The following is a 22,022-nucleotide window of genomic DNA, read 5'->3' as shown; positions in this document are numbered from 1 at the left end:
CAATGAGTTCCCCATTCTTTCGGCTCTTCGATAAGATTCTACGAGAAAAATGAGAGAATGAAGATCTCTATACTCCCTACAGCTATGTGGGCCCTTGGCTTTCATTAGTCAAGAACTTAATAGATTCGGGAATGGGTCTTTTTGACCCAGGGCACTTTGGCTTTTACTTCGAGGAATTAGATCGTTCCTATTCATTAATGAGCCAACATTGCCCTACACCTGGGGGCACTTTGTGCTCTGCCTACATGGAGTAGTCTCATGATTTACTCTGGTGAAAGAGATCTACTTCATCCTTGGAAGCCTTGAATCTCCCACAGAAAAAAGGATATTCAAATTCTTTGGCTCAAGCTATTGAGATCTATTAAATACAAAATTCATGACTGAAGAGAATCATTTTGGTTGACTTAATTGACGACGTTGTATACAATTAAGTCATGTATTTGGGTGTTTCGTTGTCACGCCATTCAGTCTGCCCAAATGGAAAAAGTACAAAATAAGTTGGGAGCTATAAATACAATTAATTGCAACAGTTGGTAGACTTTTATGACTATACTCCCTTTAAATTTTAAGAAGCGTTATAAAGAGAATTGTAGATTCTTCATTTCTGGAGAAGAGAGTGGTCTCGCTTAATAAATCTGAGGTGTTCAAATGATAATTTTTGTTTTTTTTGTGATGGGCAAGATCCCATTGATAGACATAAATGTTTCGTGATCCCATCTAACCTCCACCGTAAGAAGTAGTTGGCTATTCTGAGCTTGGAAGAAGAATCTAGATCAAAGCTTTCTGAGAGATAGGATGCTCCAGTGGAGGGTTCTTCAGGCATTTCTGTCAAAGTCGTAGGTTCTTCGATTCCTTCCATGGAGGAGGTACAAAGAACTAGTCTGACAGATGAGGTAAGGTTGCCTCAATTTGAGCCTCACTCTTCGGAGAAGATTCCTCTTGATTTGAATAATCTGACAGAAGGTTAACTTCCTGATGTGAACAAGGAACAAGATGAGTCAGTTATGACAATTTTTGTCAAGCCTGACTCTACTGGTGATGGCACTACTTTTAATCTTTCTAAGCTTTTGAACCATTGATTTTATGGCAAGACTTCATAATTTTGGTGTGAAAACTATAGATAAGAAGGATGAGCAGTGTTACACTTTGAAAGATGCTCGTGGATAGCCTTATTAACAGAGAAAGATTCTCCTGAGACTTGTAACATCAAAGGAAAAGTCTTGAACCAGAAAGCTGTCGATCCGCCTCTGGAAGATCATGTAACGAGATTTCCTCATTCTGAGAATTTTTTCCGTGCAAATATGATATCATATTACATTCAGAGACTCCAAACGATCAAGCTGTGAAAGATCTCGGGGTGGTTGATGCTAAGGTCAAGACTCTACCCGAAGCTACCAATTTTATCGATGTTCAAGTTGCCAAAGGGACAACAAATCTTGTTGCCAAAGAGAGTCTTGCTAGACTGAAGGGGTTTTGTTGAGTTCAAGTCTCTGGAGAGAATTGCCCCATTCGACGCATCCCACAGTGCTAAATATCGCGAGTCGATGGGAACAGTAATGGTGCGGGAGGATTAAGAGATAATTAGGTCTAATTAAACTAATTAAATTTATAACTTCTAATTTTTACATCTTTCATTCTATTCATAATTTATATATAGAATTATATATTGAATTGATCAATTTGATGTTTAGAATTTTATAAAATTAATTCGGTTGAAATCTAATTGATGCAAAAATTTGGAGTTCATTTTAAAGTTGCAAAAAAAAAAATCATGATTTCTTAAAACTGGTTATTACAATCTCTCTTTTTATCCCTCTCCATATCTTTCCCTCCCTTTCTCACTCTAAAAAGAGAAATAAATAATAAATTAAAAAATAAAATAAAATAGTAAGAAAAAAAGGGGAAAAAAGAAAAATTATATTTCAATTCTTATAGCCTTGCCATTGCAGCCATAAATGCATACTTAAAGCATAATTCAAAGCAAGCCGCTTCATGTGACATTTAGATGTATGTTTGCATCATTCCGATGTGCAGGAAACTTATATGTTGTATTTTTTCATGCAAATAACCAATAAAAGTGTAATAAGATTTACAAATGGGTACTCATATCTTACTCAAATTTTATGATATCTGCTTACAATTATTTACAAGCACACAAAACAACTGACACAATTTGTAGGTATTTTAGAGTTTAAAGGGAAGAACAGTCGGTAGTAATCAAGTTCATAAGAAAAAAAAAATGCATGCCAAAGATCAGCACCAGAATGTAGAAAAGAATGCCAAAAGAAGGTAAATGTATGCTGAAGTCACCTTCATGTTTGGGAGAAATTGAATAATTGTATTTCACAAAACCAAAAAAAAAATGTAAGTTCAATGAAAAAGCTGCACTGATTCTGAACTTTCTTTCTTAAATAAATTCAAAGCTAACAGTCATCCACCAATTTCATAAACCAGAAGCAACCATGATCTTAAATGAAAATCAAATAGATAAATTAATTCAAGGAAATTAAAATTTAGGTCAAAACTACCTGATCAACATTCCATTGTACGTTCACCTGACTGGGAACATCAGATGATGATGGACATAAAAAGGCCGTCTGATCATTTGAAGTGTTTTCCAAAGGTAATGTTATCTCACGCAACTGTTCTACAGGATCATCTTGCCGAAAAGGGACACTATTGTTGCTTGCAGGTCTAAGTGACAAGCTCAGGGAACTAAGATTTGATTTCGGATGATGATATCGGCAAGCTGATTTGAACTTGCAGTATCCAGTTTTCATAAAATATTGGCACTCAGGTTCGCTGGGCCTTTGAGGGTATTCATCAAATTGTTGTGGCTCACCACCGCTGAATTCAGATGCAGCATCCTTGCTAACTAATTCTTGCTGTTGGTCAATTGTTTTTATGTCCGGAGCATGCAATAGACTTGTGACAGTCTAGAAAAAAGCAGAAAAGAATTCAGTGCCATGACAACATTTTACAGATTATTTGATCAAATATTTTAAAATCATTTAAATATGTCGATTTCATTCAACTAGGAATAAGAAATTAACTAAACAGAGATCCAAGCTACAGTTTTCTCTCCTTTCGTACACACAGAATACCCTTGCACAAAACATCTAATATGAGGCTAGCTCCTGCATTCACTAAGCTTCTTGAGTATAGATTTACAGAAGGTTGAGGTCGAGAGAGAGAAAAAGAGAGAGAGAATTTTATAATGATTTGGGTTTACATCGTTGCAGATTTTTTATAAAGAGAAGCTCGTGCTTTGTAAATTTTGGAAGAAGAGGTGGCAATGGAAGCAGCAGAAAAATCAAAGAGACCAGAGAGGTCCAAAAACTGTCTGCTTGTAGTTGTTTGATGAGCTTAATAAGTCAAGATCTTGCCTACCCTGCCTATTCCAGATGATTACAAGGCACCAGTTGCTGCAAGAATAGTTCCACGTGCAGGCAGGCAAACCAAAGCGGTGCTTTATAAAAATGAGACACGATGCATGCAGGGATAACACATTTTACTTGCAAGTTGGAAAAAAAGAGATCTTCATTGCTTTGGCACATCAACTGGTGGGCGATATTGTTAAGGTGTCAAGAGGGTTTTAAAGTTGCAGAGCAATTTTTTGCAATAATCAGAGTATTGAGCTGAGAAAAAGTGTTCAACTTTGCCCCAAAGACGGTTCTGAGTGGCATAGTAATTATCCATAAGAAGGTATGGTCTTTGAAGGGAGCATAAATGGAATCATCTGTCAATGTGACTCGTGAAATCATTCAAGTAGAATGGGCTTGTGATGCGGGCACCAAGGAGCAGCGCCCGAATTCAGGTGCAAAACAGCGCAGCAGGGTGCTTTGAAACAATGGGGCCAAAGGCCCCCGCGAAACCGCATGAAACCACACGAAACATCAAGCGACACGGAAAATCAGCGAATTTGGGAATGCAGGGGAGAACAGGCAGCGGGATCACGATCCCGCGTATGGAAACAGGGATTGGATCGCAAATCTTCACGATCCAGGACAGCTACATGCACCTTCCACCCTTGTCTTCTTCTAGAAAAGTATTTCTTCTGGATTCTTCTTACAGTCCCGCTCCCCTTCATTTCATGTATAAGTAGGAGACTATAAATAGCTGTCCCCGGTGTGTGTGGGGGACAAGTTCTACTAGAGTTGTCTTCTAATCTCCCGTGTGGAGTCTCTTCCCTCTTGTTAGGCCTGTAACCAACGACAGGTGTTGCTTCGACTGTATCTTGCTTCGAGGTGGTGATGTAAACTTCAAACTCCTTCGCTACATCTCACCTATCCCTTTTCTCTACCACTCAACTAGTCAGCTAACATCCCCACATTCCTCCATCACTCTACCACCACCCCTACGTCTTCCATGATCTCGCCATACAATCCACCTACACCAACCCCACACAATCACCTACCCAACGACCGCTCACCTAGCCGACACTGCTACAACCTTCGAATCTCTTCCTTTAGCTCTAGCTAGTGATTCGTCTATTATTGTATTTCCCTATCGTTGGGTTGTGTTGTACTACTAATATTAATAAAAGTTACTTTTTGTATTACACCACATCTCAACTAGTTATAGTATCATTCGGTATCAGAGCTAGATTTTCCAGCCTCAGCCCCTGCCCAATTCATCTCCATCAACTTTTATTTTCTTCCAATTCCCAACTCTAGTAATGCCACTGCGAAGAGATACATCAAGCTCTACTCGGGAAGGGTTTCTACGTGAAATTCGTCATCTGCAACAAAGACTAGCGGAGTTAGATGACTGGAACCAAGAAGAGATTACCTTTGACCGTGATCGAGTCATAGGGAAGACAATGACGAGAATCTTAATCCGTTGCACAAGAAATATCACAGCAACGAAGTATATCGATCGTGTCATTTTGGTATCCAAAATCAATGGAGGCCAAGAGAAGAGGCCCCTTATGGAGGTCAAAGGAACATTGGCATCAAGATGGACCTCCCAGAGTTCGAGGAAGCATGGACCCCGATGAGTTTATCGACTAGCTACAAACAGTCGAACAAATGTTCAAATATTAAAACGTACCAGAGGACAAGCGAGTCAAACTAGCTGCAATCAAACTAAAAAAAATGCCTCCTTATAGTAGGAGAATCAACAAAGGCAGAGGTGCGGGGAAGGAAGTGAAAAGATAACTAAGTAAGAGAAAATGAAGAAGATAATAAAGAAAAAATACCTCCCACCACATTATCGCCAAGACATGTTCCTAAAACTCCACAAATTATAGCAACAAGAACTATCATTTGAGGAGTTCACGATCCAGTTCGACCATCTACAATTAAAGTATGAACTAACAGAGCCAGAGGAGCACACGATCGCCGAATCTCTCGGAGGCCTAAGACTCGCCATTAGCAAAGTGATACAACTACAACCATACTGGACGTTGGGGGATGTCCAGACACTAGCCCTGAAGGTAGAGAGAGAGAGCAGAGTAAAGCAGAAAACAATCATTGTTCATACCCCCACCTTCAACTAAGCAGTCATCTGCATCTGCTACAGTTGACAAGAGTACCTCGGGAGGAAATAACAGAATTGAATAAGGGACTGATAGGGCAGGTCAGAGTTGGAATAAGCCAGAAAAAGGTAGCCCCTCCAATACAGTGCCAGTTAGGAAGTGTGGCTACAATCACATTGCCTCAAACTGCCCAACAAGCCGCGTCATCACCCTCACAGATCAAGACGTCGTTGAGGAAGTCGATGAGGAATCAGAGGAGAGCCTAGAAGAAGAGCTTCAACTCCACGGAGATGAAGGAGAAGCATTATTCGTTTGACAAATACTATAGTCCGAGCCAGTGCAAGACTAATCCTGGCTAAGACATAACATTTTTTGCACCAAGTGCACTGTTGAGGGGAAGGTCTACAACCCGATCATCGCCAGTGGCACCTGCGAGAACGTGGTACCCACACTCATGGTAAAAAAGTTAGGATTGGACGCATAGAAGCATCCCCAATCATATTCTCTTACCTGGCTGAAGAAGGGAAATGAGATGTGTGGATCATCAGTGCTTAATTGATTTCTCCATCAAACAGGTATAGTGCGACATGATTCCTATGGACGCCTGCCACATTCTGTTAGGTAGGCCTTGGCAATTTGATAGCAAAACTCAACACGAAGAGTTCAAAAATACTTATTCTTTCAAGAAGGATGAGAAACATATAGTTTTATTACCTGCTAAGGATGCCAAAGGCGGGGGCAATACAGAGGTAGAATAAGTTTCTCGTACCACTTTCCTGCAGCGATCAGAGATGCCCCTGTAACACTAGTATTAGTCCTGGAAAGAAGTGAGAAAGAAAGAGAGGTACCAACAATACTGCAACCATTGATACAAGGCTTTTCAGGATTTTATGACCGACAGCTTACCAAAGGGATTAGCACCACTAAAAGATATTCAACACGCCATCCACCCTATACTAGGATCTGTATTGCCAAACCGACCAACCTACAAATTAAGGCCCGCGGAGCATGAAAAACTACAAAGGCAAGTGCAGGATCTCATTGCAAGTGGGCTAGCCAAAAAAAGCACCAGCTCGTGTGCAGTCCCGACACTGATGGTGCTGAAAAAAGATGGATCACAGCGAATGTACATCGTCAGCCGACCATCAACAAGATTACCATTAAGTACTGATTTCCCATATCTCGTTTGGATGATCTCTTAGACCAGCTACATGGAGCCACTATCTTCTCCAAGGTAGACTTACGCAGCGGATATCACCATATACAGATGAGGCCAGGGAGCGAGTGGCAAACCGCCTTCAAGACGTGGGACGGACTTTATGAGTGGACCGTTATGCCTTTTAGTCTATCAAATGCACCTAGCAGTTTTATGATATTAATAAACCAGGAATTCCAATCTCACATTGAAAAGTTTGTCAGTATATTTTGATGACATTCTAGTATACAACCTCACGGAGGAAGATCACTTGCATCACCTGAAGGTAGTATTTGAGAAATTGCAAACCGAGCAACTATATGCCCATTCGAAGAAATGTCACTTCATGCCAAGTCAGATATGCTTTCTAGATTACATAGTGTCAAGTGGAAGCATACAGATCGATCCAGTAAAGATAGATGTCAGTATCATCTGGATCATACCACAATCATTCACCGAGTTGAGGCAATTCTTGAGGGGAGGGGGGGGGGGCGGCCGGGCATCCTTTTTTATTTATCAGAAACATCAACACTATCACCACGCCTCTAACTGAACTTCTGAAAGGAAATGGGTTTACTGGGCCAGTCGCAGCACAAGACAATTTTGACAAACTGAAAGAAAAAATGACTCAAGCCCCCCTCCTAGCACTACCTGATTTCAAACAACTTTTCAAAGTAGAATGTGATGCCCCTGACGTGGAGATCGGAGCAGAACTAAGAACTAAGCCAAGGAGAACACCACATTGCTTTATCCAGTGAGAGATTGAATGAATCCAACAGAAAATAATCAACTTATGACAAAAAATTCTATGTCATCGTAAGCGCTCTGAACATTAGATTCATTAGCTATTGACAAACGAGTTTACACAATTTATAGATCATGAGGCCCTAAAATTCTTCAACAGCCAGAGCAAACTGAAGGGAAGAGATGCCACTTGGGTGGAATATCTAGCCTAATTTTAGTTTGTACTAAAGCATAAAGTGAGAAGTCAAAACCGTGTAGCAAATGCGCTAAATCGTCAACGTGTATTAATCACGCCCATCCAGGAGCGAGTTGTGGGCCTTGAGGTTAATAAGGATTTATTTAAAACAGACAAAGATTTTAAGAACATATGAGATCAATGTCATGAGAAACCAGCAGGGCAATATTACTGCACAAATGGATACCTGTTCCACCAGGGTTAGTTGTGCATTCCTCGGTGTTCACTAAAGAAAATATTATCCAGGAAAGCCATAACGGAGGACTGGCAGATCACTTCGGTAGAAACAAGATTATCGCCCTCGTAAGAGAGCATTTTTTCTAGCCAAAGGTAACAAGAGATGTCGAACAACATGTCAAACAATGCAGGATTTGTCATCTGACAAAGACGAGCCCAGAATGTGGGATTATACACACCACTTCCAGTACCAGAGGCACCGTAGGTAGACGTCAGCATGAATTTCATGCTCGGACTTTCAATGACTCAAAGGAACAAAGATTCTGTAATGGTTGTAGTAGACAAATTCTTCAAGATGTCTCACTTTATACTCTGTCATCGGATAATAGACGCCTCTCACATCGCAAATATAAACTTCAGGGAGATTGTCAGGCTGCATGGGATTCCCAAGGCCATCACCTCCGACAGAGACATCAAATTCCTATACCACTTCTGGAAGACAATATAGGGAAAGCTCGACGCCAAACTCCAATTCAGCTCAGGAGCACATACACAAACAGACGGGCATAAGTAGTATACCCAAGCCTCGGTAATCTCTTAAGTTGTTTCGTAGAAAAAACATAAGATAGTGGGATCTAATCCTAGCCCAAGCTGAGTTCTCCTATACTCGATCCATCAACAAAACTACAAGATTAATTCCTTTCAAGATTGTGTGCATGCACAATCCGCTCATGCCACTTGAATTAGTACTGCACCTGCCATCTTCAAAAATCAACAAAGATGCCACAGAACAAGTTCGCGAGATCCAGAAGCTCCATGAAGTTGGCAAAGAAATTTCTAAGTAGAATAAAAATATCAGGCACAGGAAAATAAATCCAGGAAGAAAATAACGTTTCAGAAAGGCGTCTCGTATCGATTCGGTTGAAAAAGCAGAGATTTGCTGCAGGATCATTCGAAAAGCTTAAGCCTATAACAAATGGACCTTTCAGAGTACTTCAGAAGTTGAACGATAATGCTTATAAGAACAACATGCCTGGGGGCTACAACATTTCAACCACGTTCAAAGCCACCGACTAACAAAATACTCCTAAGAGCCTGGAGCTTCGACAAATGAGGTCAAAGATTCCCCAACCCCAGGAGACTGATGTGGGCGCCTAGGAACAACACCCAAATTCGAGCACATAATAGCTACCCGAACGGGGCGCTTCGAAACAACGAGGTCGAAGCCACACGAAACTTAGAGAAACATTGTGCGATGTTGGAAACTCGCGAACTCGTGAACGTAGGAGAACGAGCAGCGAGATCACGATCCCGCGTATGGAAACGGGGATTGGATCGCGAATCCTTATGATCCAGGGTTGCTTCATGCACCCTCCTCACCCGTCTTCTTCTAGAAAAGACTTTCTTCTGGAATCTTCTTACCGTCCCACTCCCCTTCCTTTCATGTAGAAGTAGGAGGCTATAAATAGGTGTCCCCGGTGTGTGTGGGGGACAAGTTCTACTAGAGTTATCTTCTAGTCTCCTGTGTGGAGTCTCTTCCATCTTATTAGGGTTTTAACCAATGATAGGTGGTGCTTCGGCTGTATCTTGCTTCGAGGTGGTGCAGTAAACTTCAAACTCCTTTGCTACTTTTCACTAACCCCTTTTTCCTACCACTCCACTAGTTATTTACCATCCCCACGTTTCTCCATCACACAACCGCCACCCCTATTTCCTCCACGACCTCGCCATCCAATCCACCTACAACCAACCTCACACAATCCCCTACCTACCCAACGGCCGCTCACCCGCCGACACCGCTACCACCTTCAAATCTCATCCTATAGCTCTAGCTAGTGATTCGTCTATTATTCTATTTCTCTTTTGTTGAGTCGTGTTGTATTACTATTTTTATATTAATAAAAATTTACTTTTTGTATTACAACACATCTCAACTAGTTCCGGTATCAGCTTGTGCCGAGAGCTCATCGAGTCAAGAGTATTTGGCAAACAAATTAAGCTCGGCTGCTCATAGTTTGCATGATATAATGGAAATGAAATGTCCCAAAGTTAAATTTGAAATTTATTTAAAGAAAATACTAAAACTCTAATATAATTTTAAATGGCATCCTTCAAGCATTGAAGCAGAAAATCCTCCAGGGAAAGATAATGGAGCTTTGCTTCTGAAATACATACCATATCTTAAAAATAGGAATGAATTATAACAAGGATTTTCAGACATTATTTTGTTGCAAGAAAGAGCACGGAGACAGATATAGAAGGCCTAGGATGTAATTCTCAATTCCTTGGCACCCAATCAAATAAGAATGCATTATTGACCACTTGGAAAAGCATAGGTTTGAATTGAAATACCCCCAGCATCCCTCTCATATTTTTGCAATAAATAAGAACTATTAGTAAAAATCCAAAATAGTCTTCTGAAAATAGATGGGGTCATTTTAGTTCGAGACTTTTATCTTGCTATCAGAGTTGAAATAATTGCATAGACTATTCCCGCTTCCAAAATTTCTCTTACCACAAGTGATGAAGTGAAGATCAACCACAGTAGAGGAATATGTTCCCTTTCTTCCTTCAGTTTGTCTGGAACATTTCTTCCAGCAAAATTTCTCATTAGATCTACTCCAAAAAAAATGTCTTTAGCCATATCGATTTGTTGGTTTGTGCAGTTCGAAGCGGCAGACACTGCTGAATGGAAATCGAGTAAAGTGTCAAAATAGTCTCCCGATTATTTATATGGGTCATTTTAGTCCCAATATACAAAAGTTTCAAATTAGTCATAGTCTTTAAATTGGGTCTGAAATAATCCTCTGTGGAGATTATTTCAGCTCGTATTAAAAAAATCTGAGAATTAAATTAACACATTTATAGACTCTAGAACTAAAATGATGCCCCAAAGTCAAGGACTATTTTGACACTCTTTTCAATTGAAATTTGACCTTATATGGTCAGTTCTTCGGCTTCCAGTCAAATGGTAAAATTTCAAGACGTCTCTGTATACGCTACACCTTGCCCTTTTAGAAAATTCAATGGCATGTTAAGTTTTCCATATTTCCCACAATGATCATGATATATAAATTCATCACCCCAAATTAATAGGTATTGCTACCATTACTTTTTTGATAAATTACATGTTAAATAAACTTTACAAATGTTGCCAACTTCAGTGTATCTTTCTTTCTATTTCCCAGATTTCCACAATATTACATGACTGGTTGCTGCCAAAGTTTGAACCAGTCCAAAGTTCATTCTGTACTGACAATTGTTTGATACAAATCTTAAATAATATTTATAAACGTAATAATAACAAGTTATGTCCGAATACAAACTCAAAAGGCGTTTTCACATGACACAATTTTTCTTTGTCATTTTAAAATTTCGAAGCTATATATCAATGCTATTTCTTTTTTCCATCAAAGAAAGGTTGTCCAAGTAACTTAACTTGGAAAATTGCATTAAAAGATTGATAACTCAAATATTTCAGAAATCTGGGAAAGACAAAACAGTCCTCACCATGAAATAAACAATTTATACTAATATGTTACATTAAATTTCCAGTATCTTCTTAATTTTGCATATAAGGCACGCAATTATTACCGTTATACAGCACAACAGACAGATTGTGTAAATATTTCTCAACTTAAATGGAAGAAAAAACTTTAGCTAATCAAAATCATCAGATTACAGCTTTTAATAAAAAAACAACTTCAAAATGCAGAAAATAAATTAGAATAATGCCAAAACAAGGCACAGGTAGAACTAAGGGAAAAAACCTGCAATGCTTATGACATTATTTATCAGAAAATTTCAGGACCAAGACTCCTACTCCATTTATTAAAGTAAAACCAAGCAAGAATTTGAATTAAGTTAATCCATAAAAAATAAAAATACAGGTCAAACTACCTGATTTTCATTACATTGTGCGTTTGACTCCAATCCCTGGTTAGGCGTAAACAGGTCTGGAACTTTAGATGATGAAAGGCCTAAAACGGCTTCTTGTTCCTCTGAAGTATTTTCTGATGGTAATAATGTTCCACCCAATTGTTCTACAGGACCTCTACACTAAAAAGATGCACAATTGTTAAGATTATGAAAGGAATCCTCACCAACTATAGCAATGGTAACTGGATGATGAAACTTACCTTTAATTTTGGAAGATATCGGCGTGCTGATTTGAACTTGCAGTATCCAGTTTTCATAAAAAACTGGCACTCAGGCTCACCAGGCCTTTGAGGGTATTCATCAACTTGTGACTGCACGCCGCCTTTAAATTCATTTATATTCATCTCTCTAGCATGCAATGGACTTGGGGAAGTCTAGGAAACAAGGGATCAAGATTCAGCACAAAATGCCATTATAAAGAATTACAGATAATTTAGTTTAAATTCATGTAAATAAAACATTGTGTATTCAACTAGGAATAAGAAACAAACTGAACAGAGATCCAAACTATAGGATTTGCTCTCTCACAACACACACAAAACCCGTCGCCGAAAGCAGCGATTTCTTTTGTACTAAAAGACAGTCAAACAAGTCATGCATTCATTACAAGTCCTTTCAACACCTTAGTTAGACCTCGCTCGCTTAGGGACTGTGATGATCTGGTCATTTGAAAAAGACCTGAATGAAACTTCAGAATGCCCATCACATCAAAAATAAAGCGCGAGGAATCGTGAAAATCTACATTGAGTGCGGCATAAAAGAAAGATGTAGAAGAGATTGTGTGTCAAAATTAGAAATTCTGAATTAAGAAATAATTAAATTAAAGGAATGGTTGAAGTGGCATATATTAAAATAAGACAACTAAAAATAAACTAAAGTACTTTGGCACAAAAAAAAAATAATTAAAAAAAAAATTAAAGTAATTTGGGCGTGGACAACATAGGTAAAAAAAAAAAACACTGATAAAACGAGTAAATAAACTTAAAGAATTAGAAAGAAAAAAAATGGTAGACATGTGATAAAATGGTAGAAGTTATTCAAAGTGATATGCAAAAAATAGATTTAACAACACAAACAACATTTATAATAAACAAATAGAAAAAGGATTCAAAAGTTGACCTCCTGACCTTAAGAAATATACAATCTTCTCATTTTAGATAAAAACTAAATAAGTAATAAAGAGGGATATACTGTGCAATAGAAGCTGAAGCTTCCCAAGATGCGGGACATCAGCAGGTCCAGGATAAACGGGAGCAAGGCTGCTCGGGGCGCATGACTTCCTCGATTCCACGCTACGTGATACGTGTACGCAGGACTTCTGTGATCGCGGGAGTGGATGAACCGCCTGATATTTTCCGGTTTCAGCAAGTTATTTCTTCCTTTTTTTTTATTTTTACTGGTTCCTATGTTTCTAATTAGACTCTTTGCTATTAGGGAACCATTTATATGTTGTTATTTTGCTGATTTAGCAGATTTTTTATATTGTAAATGTGTTAAGGGACTTCGGTCTCTATTTCATGCTCTCCTGGGAGCTATATCATCTTCCTTTTACAAGCGGTAGGAACAGGTGATAGGCCTTCCTCGCCACTTACTTTGCCATGTCACCATTCGGACTGCAGCCGCCGAATCTGCCGACCAACAGCAGGTTTAACTCCTTCCAACACTTTTACCCCATATTTTCATTACCTTGTTACTCTATTACCGTTCCCTACTAAATCCCCTTCTTAACACCTTCTAGGATCCCTAGAATAGTGTCATTTGGTATCATAATTTGGCAAAATTCTAAATTTTTTAGGAATTTGTCGTTCTATGCCTAACCAATTTAACGTAACCTATATCTACTACGATCAACTCAGTACCTTACCATTCATACCAAATTTTTTCTACTTTCACCAAAAAAAACACCCCGACACCTATCACCAAAAACATAAGCCTCCGACCAACCTTCAAAAGCCAACATTCCCTCTCTATCTACTTCTCCTCATCTCTCTCTTTATGTCCCTCTCCCAATCTTTCTCTCCCCCTTTCTATTTCAATATAGAGAAAAAAAAGAATATAAATAAATATACGTAAGAAAAAGAAGGATTATACTTTTGATTCTTATCGCCTTGCCGTTGCAACTACACACGTAAAGTATAATGCAAAGCAAGCCGCTAGCCATGACATTAAAGTATTTGTTTGCGTTGTTTCGATGTGACTGGAAAATTCTATGTTGATTGTGTATGTTTCCATGCAAATGACTCATATAAGTGCTATAAGATTTACATATAGGTACGCATATCATACTCAAGATTTCTGATATATGCTTAATTTTACATTATAATAATTACAATTATTTACCATCACACAACACAATTGATACAATTTGTAGGCATTATATTAAGAAGAAGAAAAATCAGCAGTAATGATGTCAACAAATAAAAGTGCATCCCAAAAAACTACTTCACAATGTGGAAAAATAGGTTAAAACAAGGTAAATGTGTTCTGAAGGCACTGCTATGTTTGAGGAGAAATTAATAATAGTATTTTATAAGACAAAAACAAAAGTAAAAGTACACTCAAAGTAGGGGTGTCAAAAATTGACCCGAAACGCCAACACTACTCAAACTCGACTCGAAAAATCTGCGTTAAGATTGACCCGAATATTTTTCGGATCGGCTTTGGGTTGAATCTGAAAACCCAAACATGACCCAAATAAGCACGAAAGTTTGGGTCAGATTCGGGTTTTAGTTTTTGACTCGTCTATTATTTGGGTCGGGTTCTAATTGACCATATTCAGGTTGGCTCATTTTTTATTCGAACCCGAACCCAACCCCGACCCGAATTGACACCCCTAGCTCAAAGAAAAAGCAGCACTAATTCTAACATTATCTCTTAAAGAAATTCAAGCCCGACAGTCCTTCACAAATTTCATAAACTAGAAGTAACCATGATCTTAAATGAATTAATCAAATAAATAAATTAATCTAAGTAAAATTTAGGTCAAAACTACCTGATCACCATTCCATTGCACATTCGCCTGACCGGGAGTACTAGATGATGATGGACATAAAAATGTTGTTTGATCATTTGAAGTGTTTTCCGACGGTAATGTTATCTCACACAACTGTTCTATGGAATCATCTTGTTGCAAAGGGACACTATTGTTGCTTGCAGGTCTCCAGGAACTAAGATATGATTTTGGATGATGATATCGGCAAGCTGATTTGAACTTGCAGTATCCAGTTTTCATAAAATATTGGCACTCAGGTTCGCTGGGCCTTTGAGGGTATTCATCAAATTGTTGTGGCTCACCACCGCTGAATTCAGATGCAGCATCCATGATAGATAATTCTTGCTGTCTATCAGTTGTTCTTATGTCTGGAGGATGCAATAGACTTCTGATAGCCTAGAAAACAGGGGAAAAGAATTCAGTACAGATGTCATGACAGCATTTACAGATTATTTGATCAATTATTTACAAATCATTGAAATAAGTCGATTTTGATTCAACTAAGGATAAGAAATTAACTAAACAGAGATCCAACCTGCAGCCTTTTCTCTCACAAAACATCCAGTATGAGGCTAGCTGCTGAATTCACTAAGCTTGTTGAGTATAGGGTTACAGAGGCTCTCTTGAGAGAGAGAGAGATAGAGAGAGAATTTTGTAATGATTTGAGTTTACAGCCTCGTAGATCGTTTATAAGGAGAAGCTAGAGTTTTGTAAATTTGGAAATAGCGGTGGAAGTGGCAGTAGCAGAAAATACAATAGGGAATCAAGAGAGCAAAGAGATCCAAAAACTTCTAGCTCTTTGACGAGCATACATAGTCGAGATCTGGCCTTTCCCAGATGATGACAAGACACCAGTTGCAGCTAGAATGGTTCCACGTGTAGGCAGGCAAGTGATAAGTGGTGCTCTATAAAAGAGAGGCAAGATGCATGCTAGGATGGTACATTTTAGGAGAGATCTGACGAAATCATTACTTGGGAAAAAGGAGATCTTCAGTGCTTTGGCACATTAACTGCTGGGCAATATTGTCGAGCTGTCCAAGAGGGTTTTAAAGTTGCAGAGCTATTTTTGCAATAATCAGAGTATCGAGCTGAGAAAAGTAAGTGTTCAATTTTGCCCCAAATATGGTTCTGAGTGGTGAGAGTAATTATGCCTAAGGAGGTATGTTCCTCAAGCAGAATGGGCTGCTACTGAGAAGCTCATTGATTCAAGAGTATTTGGCAGACGGATTAGGCTACTTTGACATATGATTCATATCATTATGGGAGCTAGACATCTACTACAGAGATCATGCCCCAAAGTTAAATTTGAAATTGATTTACGGAAAATACTAAAACTCTAATTTAAATTTACATGGCATCCTTCACTGCGATTGAACTTTGAAGCAGAAAACCCTCCAGTGTAAGATAATGGAGGTTAGCTTCTGAAATCCATACCTTATCTTAAAAGTAGGAATGAATTATAACAACGATTTTCAGAAATTAATTTGTTGCTAGAAAGAGCACAGAGAAAGACATGTATTTCTCAATTTCATGTTAATCAATCAAGTAAAAAATGCATTATTGACCATTTGAACAAGCATAGGTTTGGATTGAAATATCTACAGCATCCCTTCAATATTTTTGAAATCAATAAGAACTAGAAGTAAAATGCCAAAATAGTCCTCTAACTTTTTACATGGGGTAATTTTATCCGAGATTTTTAATGGGGGGGAGAAAGTAGTGCTTACAGGAGTCTATTTCAGCCCATACTAAAAAAGTTTGGGACTAAATTGACACATTATAAATTTCAGGATTTAAATGGCCTTCTGCAAATAAACAGGAGGCCAATTTGACACTTTTCTCAAGGAATTATACTCCTATTGCAAGAAATCAAGAAAACTAAATAAATTTATATTATATACCACAAATATTATTACGATCTATGTCCATGTAGGAGATAAGCATGATTGTAAAGGACTAGATAGCTTGAAGAAAAAAATAAAGCAAAAAATAGCCCCCAAAAGAAAGGACCAAAAAAATTACAATAAAATAGAAATTTAGTAAAAATTAATGTGTGCAAATAATAAAAAAAAAACAGATTCCTCAAGAGGAATAAGAATTCTGATCTTGAAGCACAAGATGAGCCAAAACAAAGAGTATTAACTAAAAACATGTGCCTCAGACTGCTTTAGTGAAGATCCATCTATCCACCATGGATTCCTTTTTTGCTCAATCCATCCAACTTCCAATCACATAATAACAGAATGTTCATACACCAGTAAAAAACCTTCCCTGACCCTTGAGCCCTTTATCTTGCTATCGGAGTTGGCATAATTGCATAGACTATGCCACAAATATCTTTACCATCTATGTCCACACAGGAGAAAAGCATGATTGTAAAGGACTAGTTAGCATGAAGAAACAAAGAAGCATAAAATGTGCACCCAAAAGAAAGGGCAAAAAAAATGAAAATAAAGTAGAAATATAGAAAAAATTGATGTGTGCAAATAAAAACAAAATCAGATTCCTCGAGAGAAATAAGAATTCTGATTTTGAAGCAACAGATTTGTAAAGGAAAAAAACTTGTTTATTGATTAATGACTAGGGCTTATATAGAGCCTTTACATTCTTGCACATAAGTCCCTAAACTTTTCCATATTCTCTATTACTTGATAGAACCTTAAATTAGATACAATTCTCAACACTCCCCTTCAAAATGGGTAAAAGATATCCACTAAGTGCATCTTGTCACACAACCTAGATAGATCTAATAACCTAAGTCCCCCGATAAGGCAATCAGCCACTAGCTCTCCAGTAGCTACATGACTTATCTTCAGTAGTCCACCTTTCAGCTTCTTCTGGATGAATAACCTATCAAACCATACATGCTTGGTTCTATTGTGACACAACAGGTTGTTAGCAATGTTGATTACTAAGTTGTTGTCACACCACAATATCCTTTGAGTTAATTGGTCCACCTTGAACTCTACCATAGAGCTCTCAGACATAACATCTCGGCAACTCCTAAAGACCATGGCCCTATACTCTGCATCTGTCGTCGACCTCGCAACTACAAACTGCTTGCTTTTTCAAGAGACCAAATTACCCCCTATGAACAAGCAAAATCCTGATGTGAACCTCCTAGCATTAGCACAACTAGCCCAATCTGAGTCATAGTAGCTCCTAATGTCTACATGCCTTAATGCCCATTCATCCTGAAGATCAACCCCTTCCCTGGTACACTCGTCAGGTGCCTCAAAATTTATAAACTGCATCAATGTGGCCCTTATTCGGATTATGCATACAACAACTCACCACGCTTACTCTAAATGATATGGCAAGGCAAGACTAACTCGGATAGATGAGACGACCTACCAACCTCTAATATCTCTCACAATCAACTGATCTCCTGCCTCTGCGCTCAACTTTCTCTTCTGATCAAATTGGTGAAATCACGGTCTCGCATTCCAACATTTATGTCTCTATGAGCAAGTCTAGCATATGCTTCTTTTGAGATATAACAATCTCCTCTGATCCACGAGCCACTTCAATCCCAAGAAAATATATAAGTTGACATGGGTCCTTCACCTCAAACTCTTTGACCAATCTTGGCTTCAGCTAAGGAATCTATCCCTCATTATTACCAGTGATGATCATAACATCCACATACATGGCATGCATAGTAGTGTGACCATCATGTCGTCGAAAGAACACGGTGTGGTCAACATTGATCTGCTGATAACACATGTCTACTATTGTTATCCCAAACTTATCAAATCAAGCTCAAGGAGACTTTAAAACCATACAGTGACTTCCTCAATCAACATAACTTGCCCACTGCTTGGTTTGTGCTAAAGCCTTGGGGAATTTCCATGTACACCTATAGCAAATCCCCATGAAGAAACACATTCTTTACATCAAATTGGTATAATCTTCATCTACTATTCATAGCCAGAGAGAAGAGTGTCTTGATTATGCTCATCTTCACCACTAGTGCAAATGTTTCATCATAATAGATGTCATACGTCTGACTATACCCTTTCATCACCAACCATGTTTTATAGCGATAAATTTTTCAATCTAAGATCTATTGCACTGTGAAGTGCCATTTGCACGCGACTACCTTTCTCCCTGCTCGTACCGACGTGAGCTCTCGAGTCATGTTCTTATCGATAGCACCAAGTTCCTCCAACATGACAACATTCCACTTTGGATCCTCTTAGCTACCTACCCATGCTTGGATATAGAAACACTGTCCAAAAATTCAATGAATGTCTGTGTATATGCAATAAGTTAGAGTATGAGACAAACTGAACAATGTCATGTGGGAAACCAAAAAGATCAAGAAAATGCCCAGAATTACTGCGAGAGATCACCCTTAAAGTCGTGGGAGTGGGAGAAAAAGAGAAACAAATCATATCACTAGTGCAATTTGATTTTGAGGAGAATAGTGTAGATGCCTCAGAAGTCGGAATAGACCAAAACAAGAAACTTGATGACGCAAGTGACACTGCATGCACTGTTCTCTCACTGCCTCCTCCTTGTATGCCCTCTCACATCTCCACTTAAGCTTGAATCCCACTACCTTTAGGCTCATTTTCCTCATTTTTTTGGCTCTTCCTCAACCGACCCTTCCCTTACAACGAGACAAGCCTCCTCACCCTATACTTCCCTCACATTTAGACAAGGTATCATTCCCACTTATACCAATCTCTCACCATCACTGCTCTCCACCTATCGCCTCATACCTCCAACATCTAACGAGTCACCAAAGGGTGAGGTCACCTCTAAGGTGTAGTATGGTTTAAATTGTCTAAATTTCACATCCATACTTACAAATAATCTCTTTACTGTTGGGCTCCAATAAATATATCCCTTTTGAGTGATAGAATAATGTGAGGTGGCCTCCAAGGTGTAGTACAGTTCGAATTCTCTAAAAATCACATCTGTGCTCATAAATAGTCTCTTCTTTATTGGACTCCAACTACCTCTTCTGAGTGGCAGAATAACCCACGAAAACACATTTCACAAGTCTAAGATCTAGCTTCCCTTTTGATGGTCTATATCATTCACAATACACACACAACCAAATACCTTTAATAGGAGTATCCCGCCACCATCTCCTTTCAACAACTTACAAGAAGATTGTCACTCCAAAACTCTTGAGAGCATTTCATTGATCAACTGAGTGGTTGATCGTTTGCCCCGACAAGTGCTTTGGGGCATTCATCGAGCTCGTCATACTTCGGGCTACCTCCATGACTCTGTATTGTGTCGGTGTGTATAGACTTTTAGTTTGATGATATATCACTTGGGCTGACAGGTACTCCTCAAATTTCTTGTGGTATACTATGTCGCATTATCGAATATCAATACTTTCACTGCATCGTATAGAATTTGAATCGCCATGTGAAAGTCTTTAAAGCAACAAACACATCACATTTATTTCTCATTAAATATGACCAAGTAACACGTGAAAAACAATAAATGAAAGTCCTAAAATATATATAACCATTCATCTAAATTATAGAATAAATCCCTATACATCTGATCGCACCAAATAAAAAACAGAAGAACTCTTATTACTAGAACTAAAATAAAATCTCCTGGTATACTAACCAAACTCAAAAGTATCACACACAAACTTTTGTTTATTTTCATTTTCATACAATGATGGACACAAACAACTCAACAGACTAAACGAAGGGTATCTCATGTGACTGTGATATAGCAACAACACATTTTCCACACTCCTAGCTCCTGCTCTACCACTCTTTACCATCAATGTCAAGGTTAAGTCCATCCGCTCTCTATCCAGGTACCAGAGTCCACTATACCATGTTGCAATCCCAAATCTCTAGCTGGTCCCCTTCTTCTGAAAAATCATCTTAGGAATATCAAATGAAACACCACATTTTATTTGGAGTATAATAATACTAATGAATAAAAGATGCACTAGAAATGAGGGAGCGCACAAACATTCGACAATGTCATAGAATCGGTACATCTCATTGTACCCTAACCAACCACACATCGTATTGTACCATCAGTGGACTGGATGCCTTCTGGAACTTACGAGAGGAGTGTAGGAAGAGAACTCACGAGCAATACCTATCGCATGTCAAGATGAATATAGAGGCAAGAGCATGTGTATCACGCTTAGCTTTGATTGAGTATAAGTAGCAGTGCTATCCTTGAATGACGATACAATACATGTACTTTCAATCACATCACATCACCTATCATTCTCAGCTTCCTCTTTAACATCTCCAGGAACTCATGATCCTCATCGATAAAGACCACCCACGTCTCTCCCTCGTCCTTTGCTGCCATCAAAGTTGACCGGTAGCCCCCTCTTCCACCTCTTTAGGCCTCATGACTACGATTATGACCTCTATACTATCCACGTCTACCTCTCTCTCTTCTTAGAGTAGCTTTGCTCATGTGTCTCACTTCTCCAAAATTGTAGCCCTTGTGGGTCTCCCCCTAGGCACCTGTCATACATGAGTGTTGACCTCATTTTAGTGAGGTCTTAGTCTCCTACTCTTAGAACCTAGGATCTAGCTTTAAGAGTTCTTATTAACCATCCTAGCAGACTAGCAATGGAGCCCACCTACCGTAGAACTTCAAGCCACTTATTGACTCATTTTTGTGAAGAACTCGCATGAGTGGTTCTAAGCACTCAACTTCTAGTTGCAATGACTAATGACCAACATGTAGATGATCCGAAAATGAGTTCCCATAGGATCAAACAGCCTTAGGTGAACCCTTTGTGACTCGATTACTCGTAAACGCCGCAATTCACGCACTGTTCACTGCACCACACACGACTTTGACTTGAATCGACTGCAATTCACGTGTTCACTGCAACACACACGACTTTGACTTGAATCGACTCGCCCGTCAGCGAACTCGTCCGGTCGACCTCGGATGACGAAACGGATGCGCTGACGCTTCCGGAACGTCGAACTTAGTTAGAAATGACACCCATATCACTATGGTTATGCACTTGCACAAGTGACACGAATATCGATGCACATTTTTTTTAATTAGCGGGGCGCGGGCCCGGGCTCAACCCAAGTTCAACTCAGATTTGATTTGGGCTGGACTCAGGCTGAACAAGGGTTAAACGATTTTGAATTTTAAATTTTTGAATTTCAAATTCATCATTTAATTTTATCTTAATTGAGAGTTAAAATTTTCCATTTGAACCAGCTACCTGAATGGAAGTCTTTTAATTCCCTGCCAAGGTAACGACTCCTTTGATTAATTCAGCCCGCTC

The 22,022-nt window shown here is 38.8% G+C and overlaps 1 protein-coding gene across 11 annotated transcripts in view; it reads right to left on the bottom strand.

Annotated features, from left to right (window-relative positions):
- The window catches only part of LOC110031446 (zinc finger CCCH domain-containing protein 67-like), a 64,136-nt gene that overhangs the window by 6,123 nt on the left and 35,991 nt on the right, over nt 1–22,022 (bottom strand). For 10 of the 11 annotated variants that reach the window (XM_020734635.1, XM_020734641.1, XM_020734645.1 and 7 more), the window contains 4 exons: nt 14,762–15,157; nt 11,970–12,143; nt 11,731–11,889; nt 2,529–2,936 (listed from right to left, as the gene is read on the bottom strand). In XM_020734635.1, the coding sequence (XP_020590294.1) occupies nt 2,529–2,936; nt 11,731–11,889; nt 11,970–12,143; nt 14,762–15,157 (1,137 nt within the window). The remainder of the gene's footprint in view (nt 1–2,528; nt 2,937–11,730; nt 11,890–11,969; nt 12,144–14,761; nt 15,158–22,022) is intronic. The other variant, XM_020734644.1, reaches the window with a different exon arrangement.

Source organism: Phalaenopsis equestris, unplaced genomic scaffold (genome assembly GCF_001263595.1).
Source record: "Phalaenopsis equestris unplaced genomic scaffold, ASM126359v1 Scaffold000819, whole genome shotgun sequence".
Lineage (NCBI taxonomy): Eukaryota > Viridiplantae > Streptophyta > Magnoliopsida > Asparagales > Orchidaceae > Phalaenopsis > Phalaenopsis equestris.
Note: the sequence above shows the minus strand (reverse complement) of the source record. Positions and strands in the feature narration are given on the sequence as shown.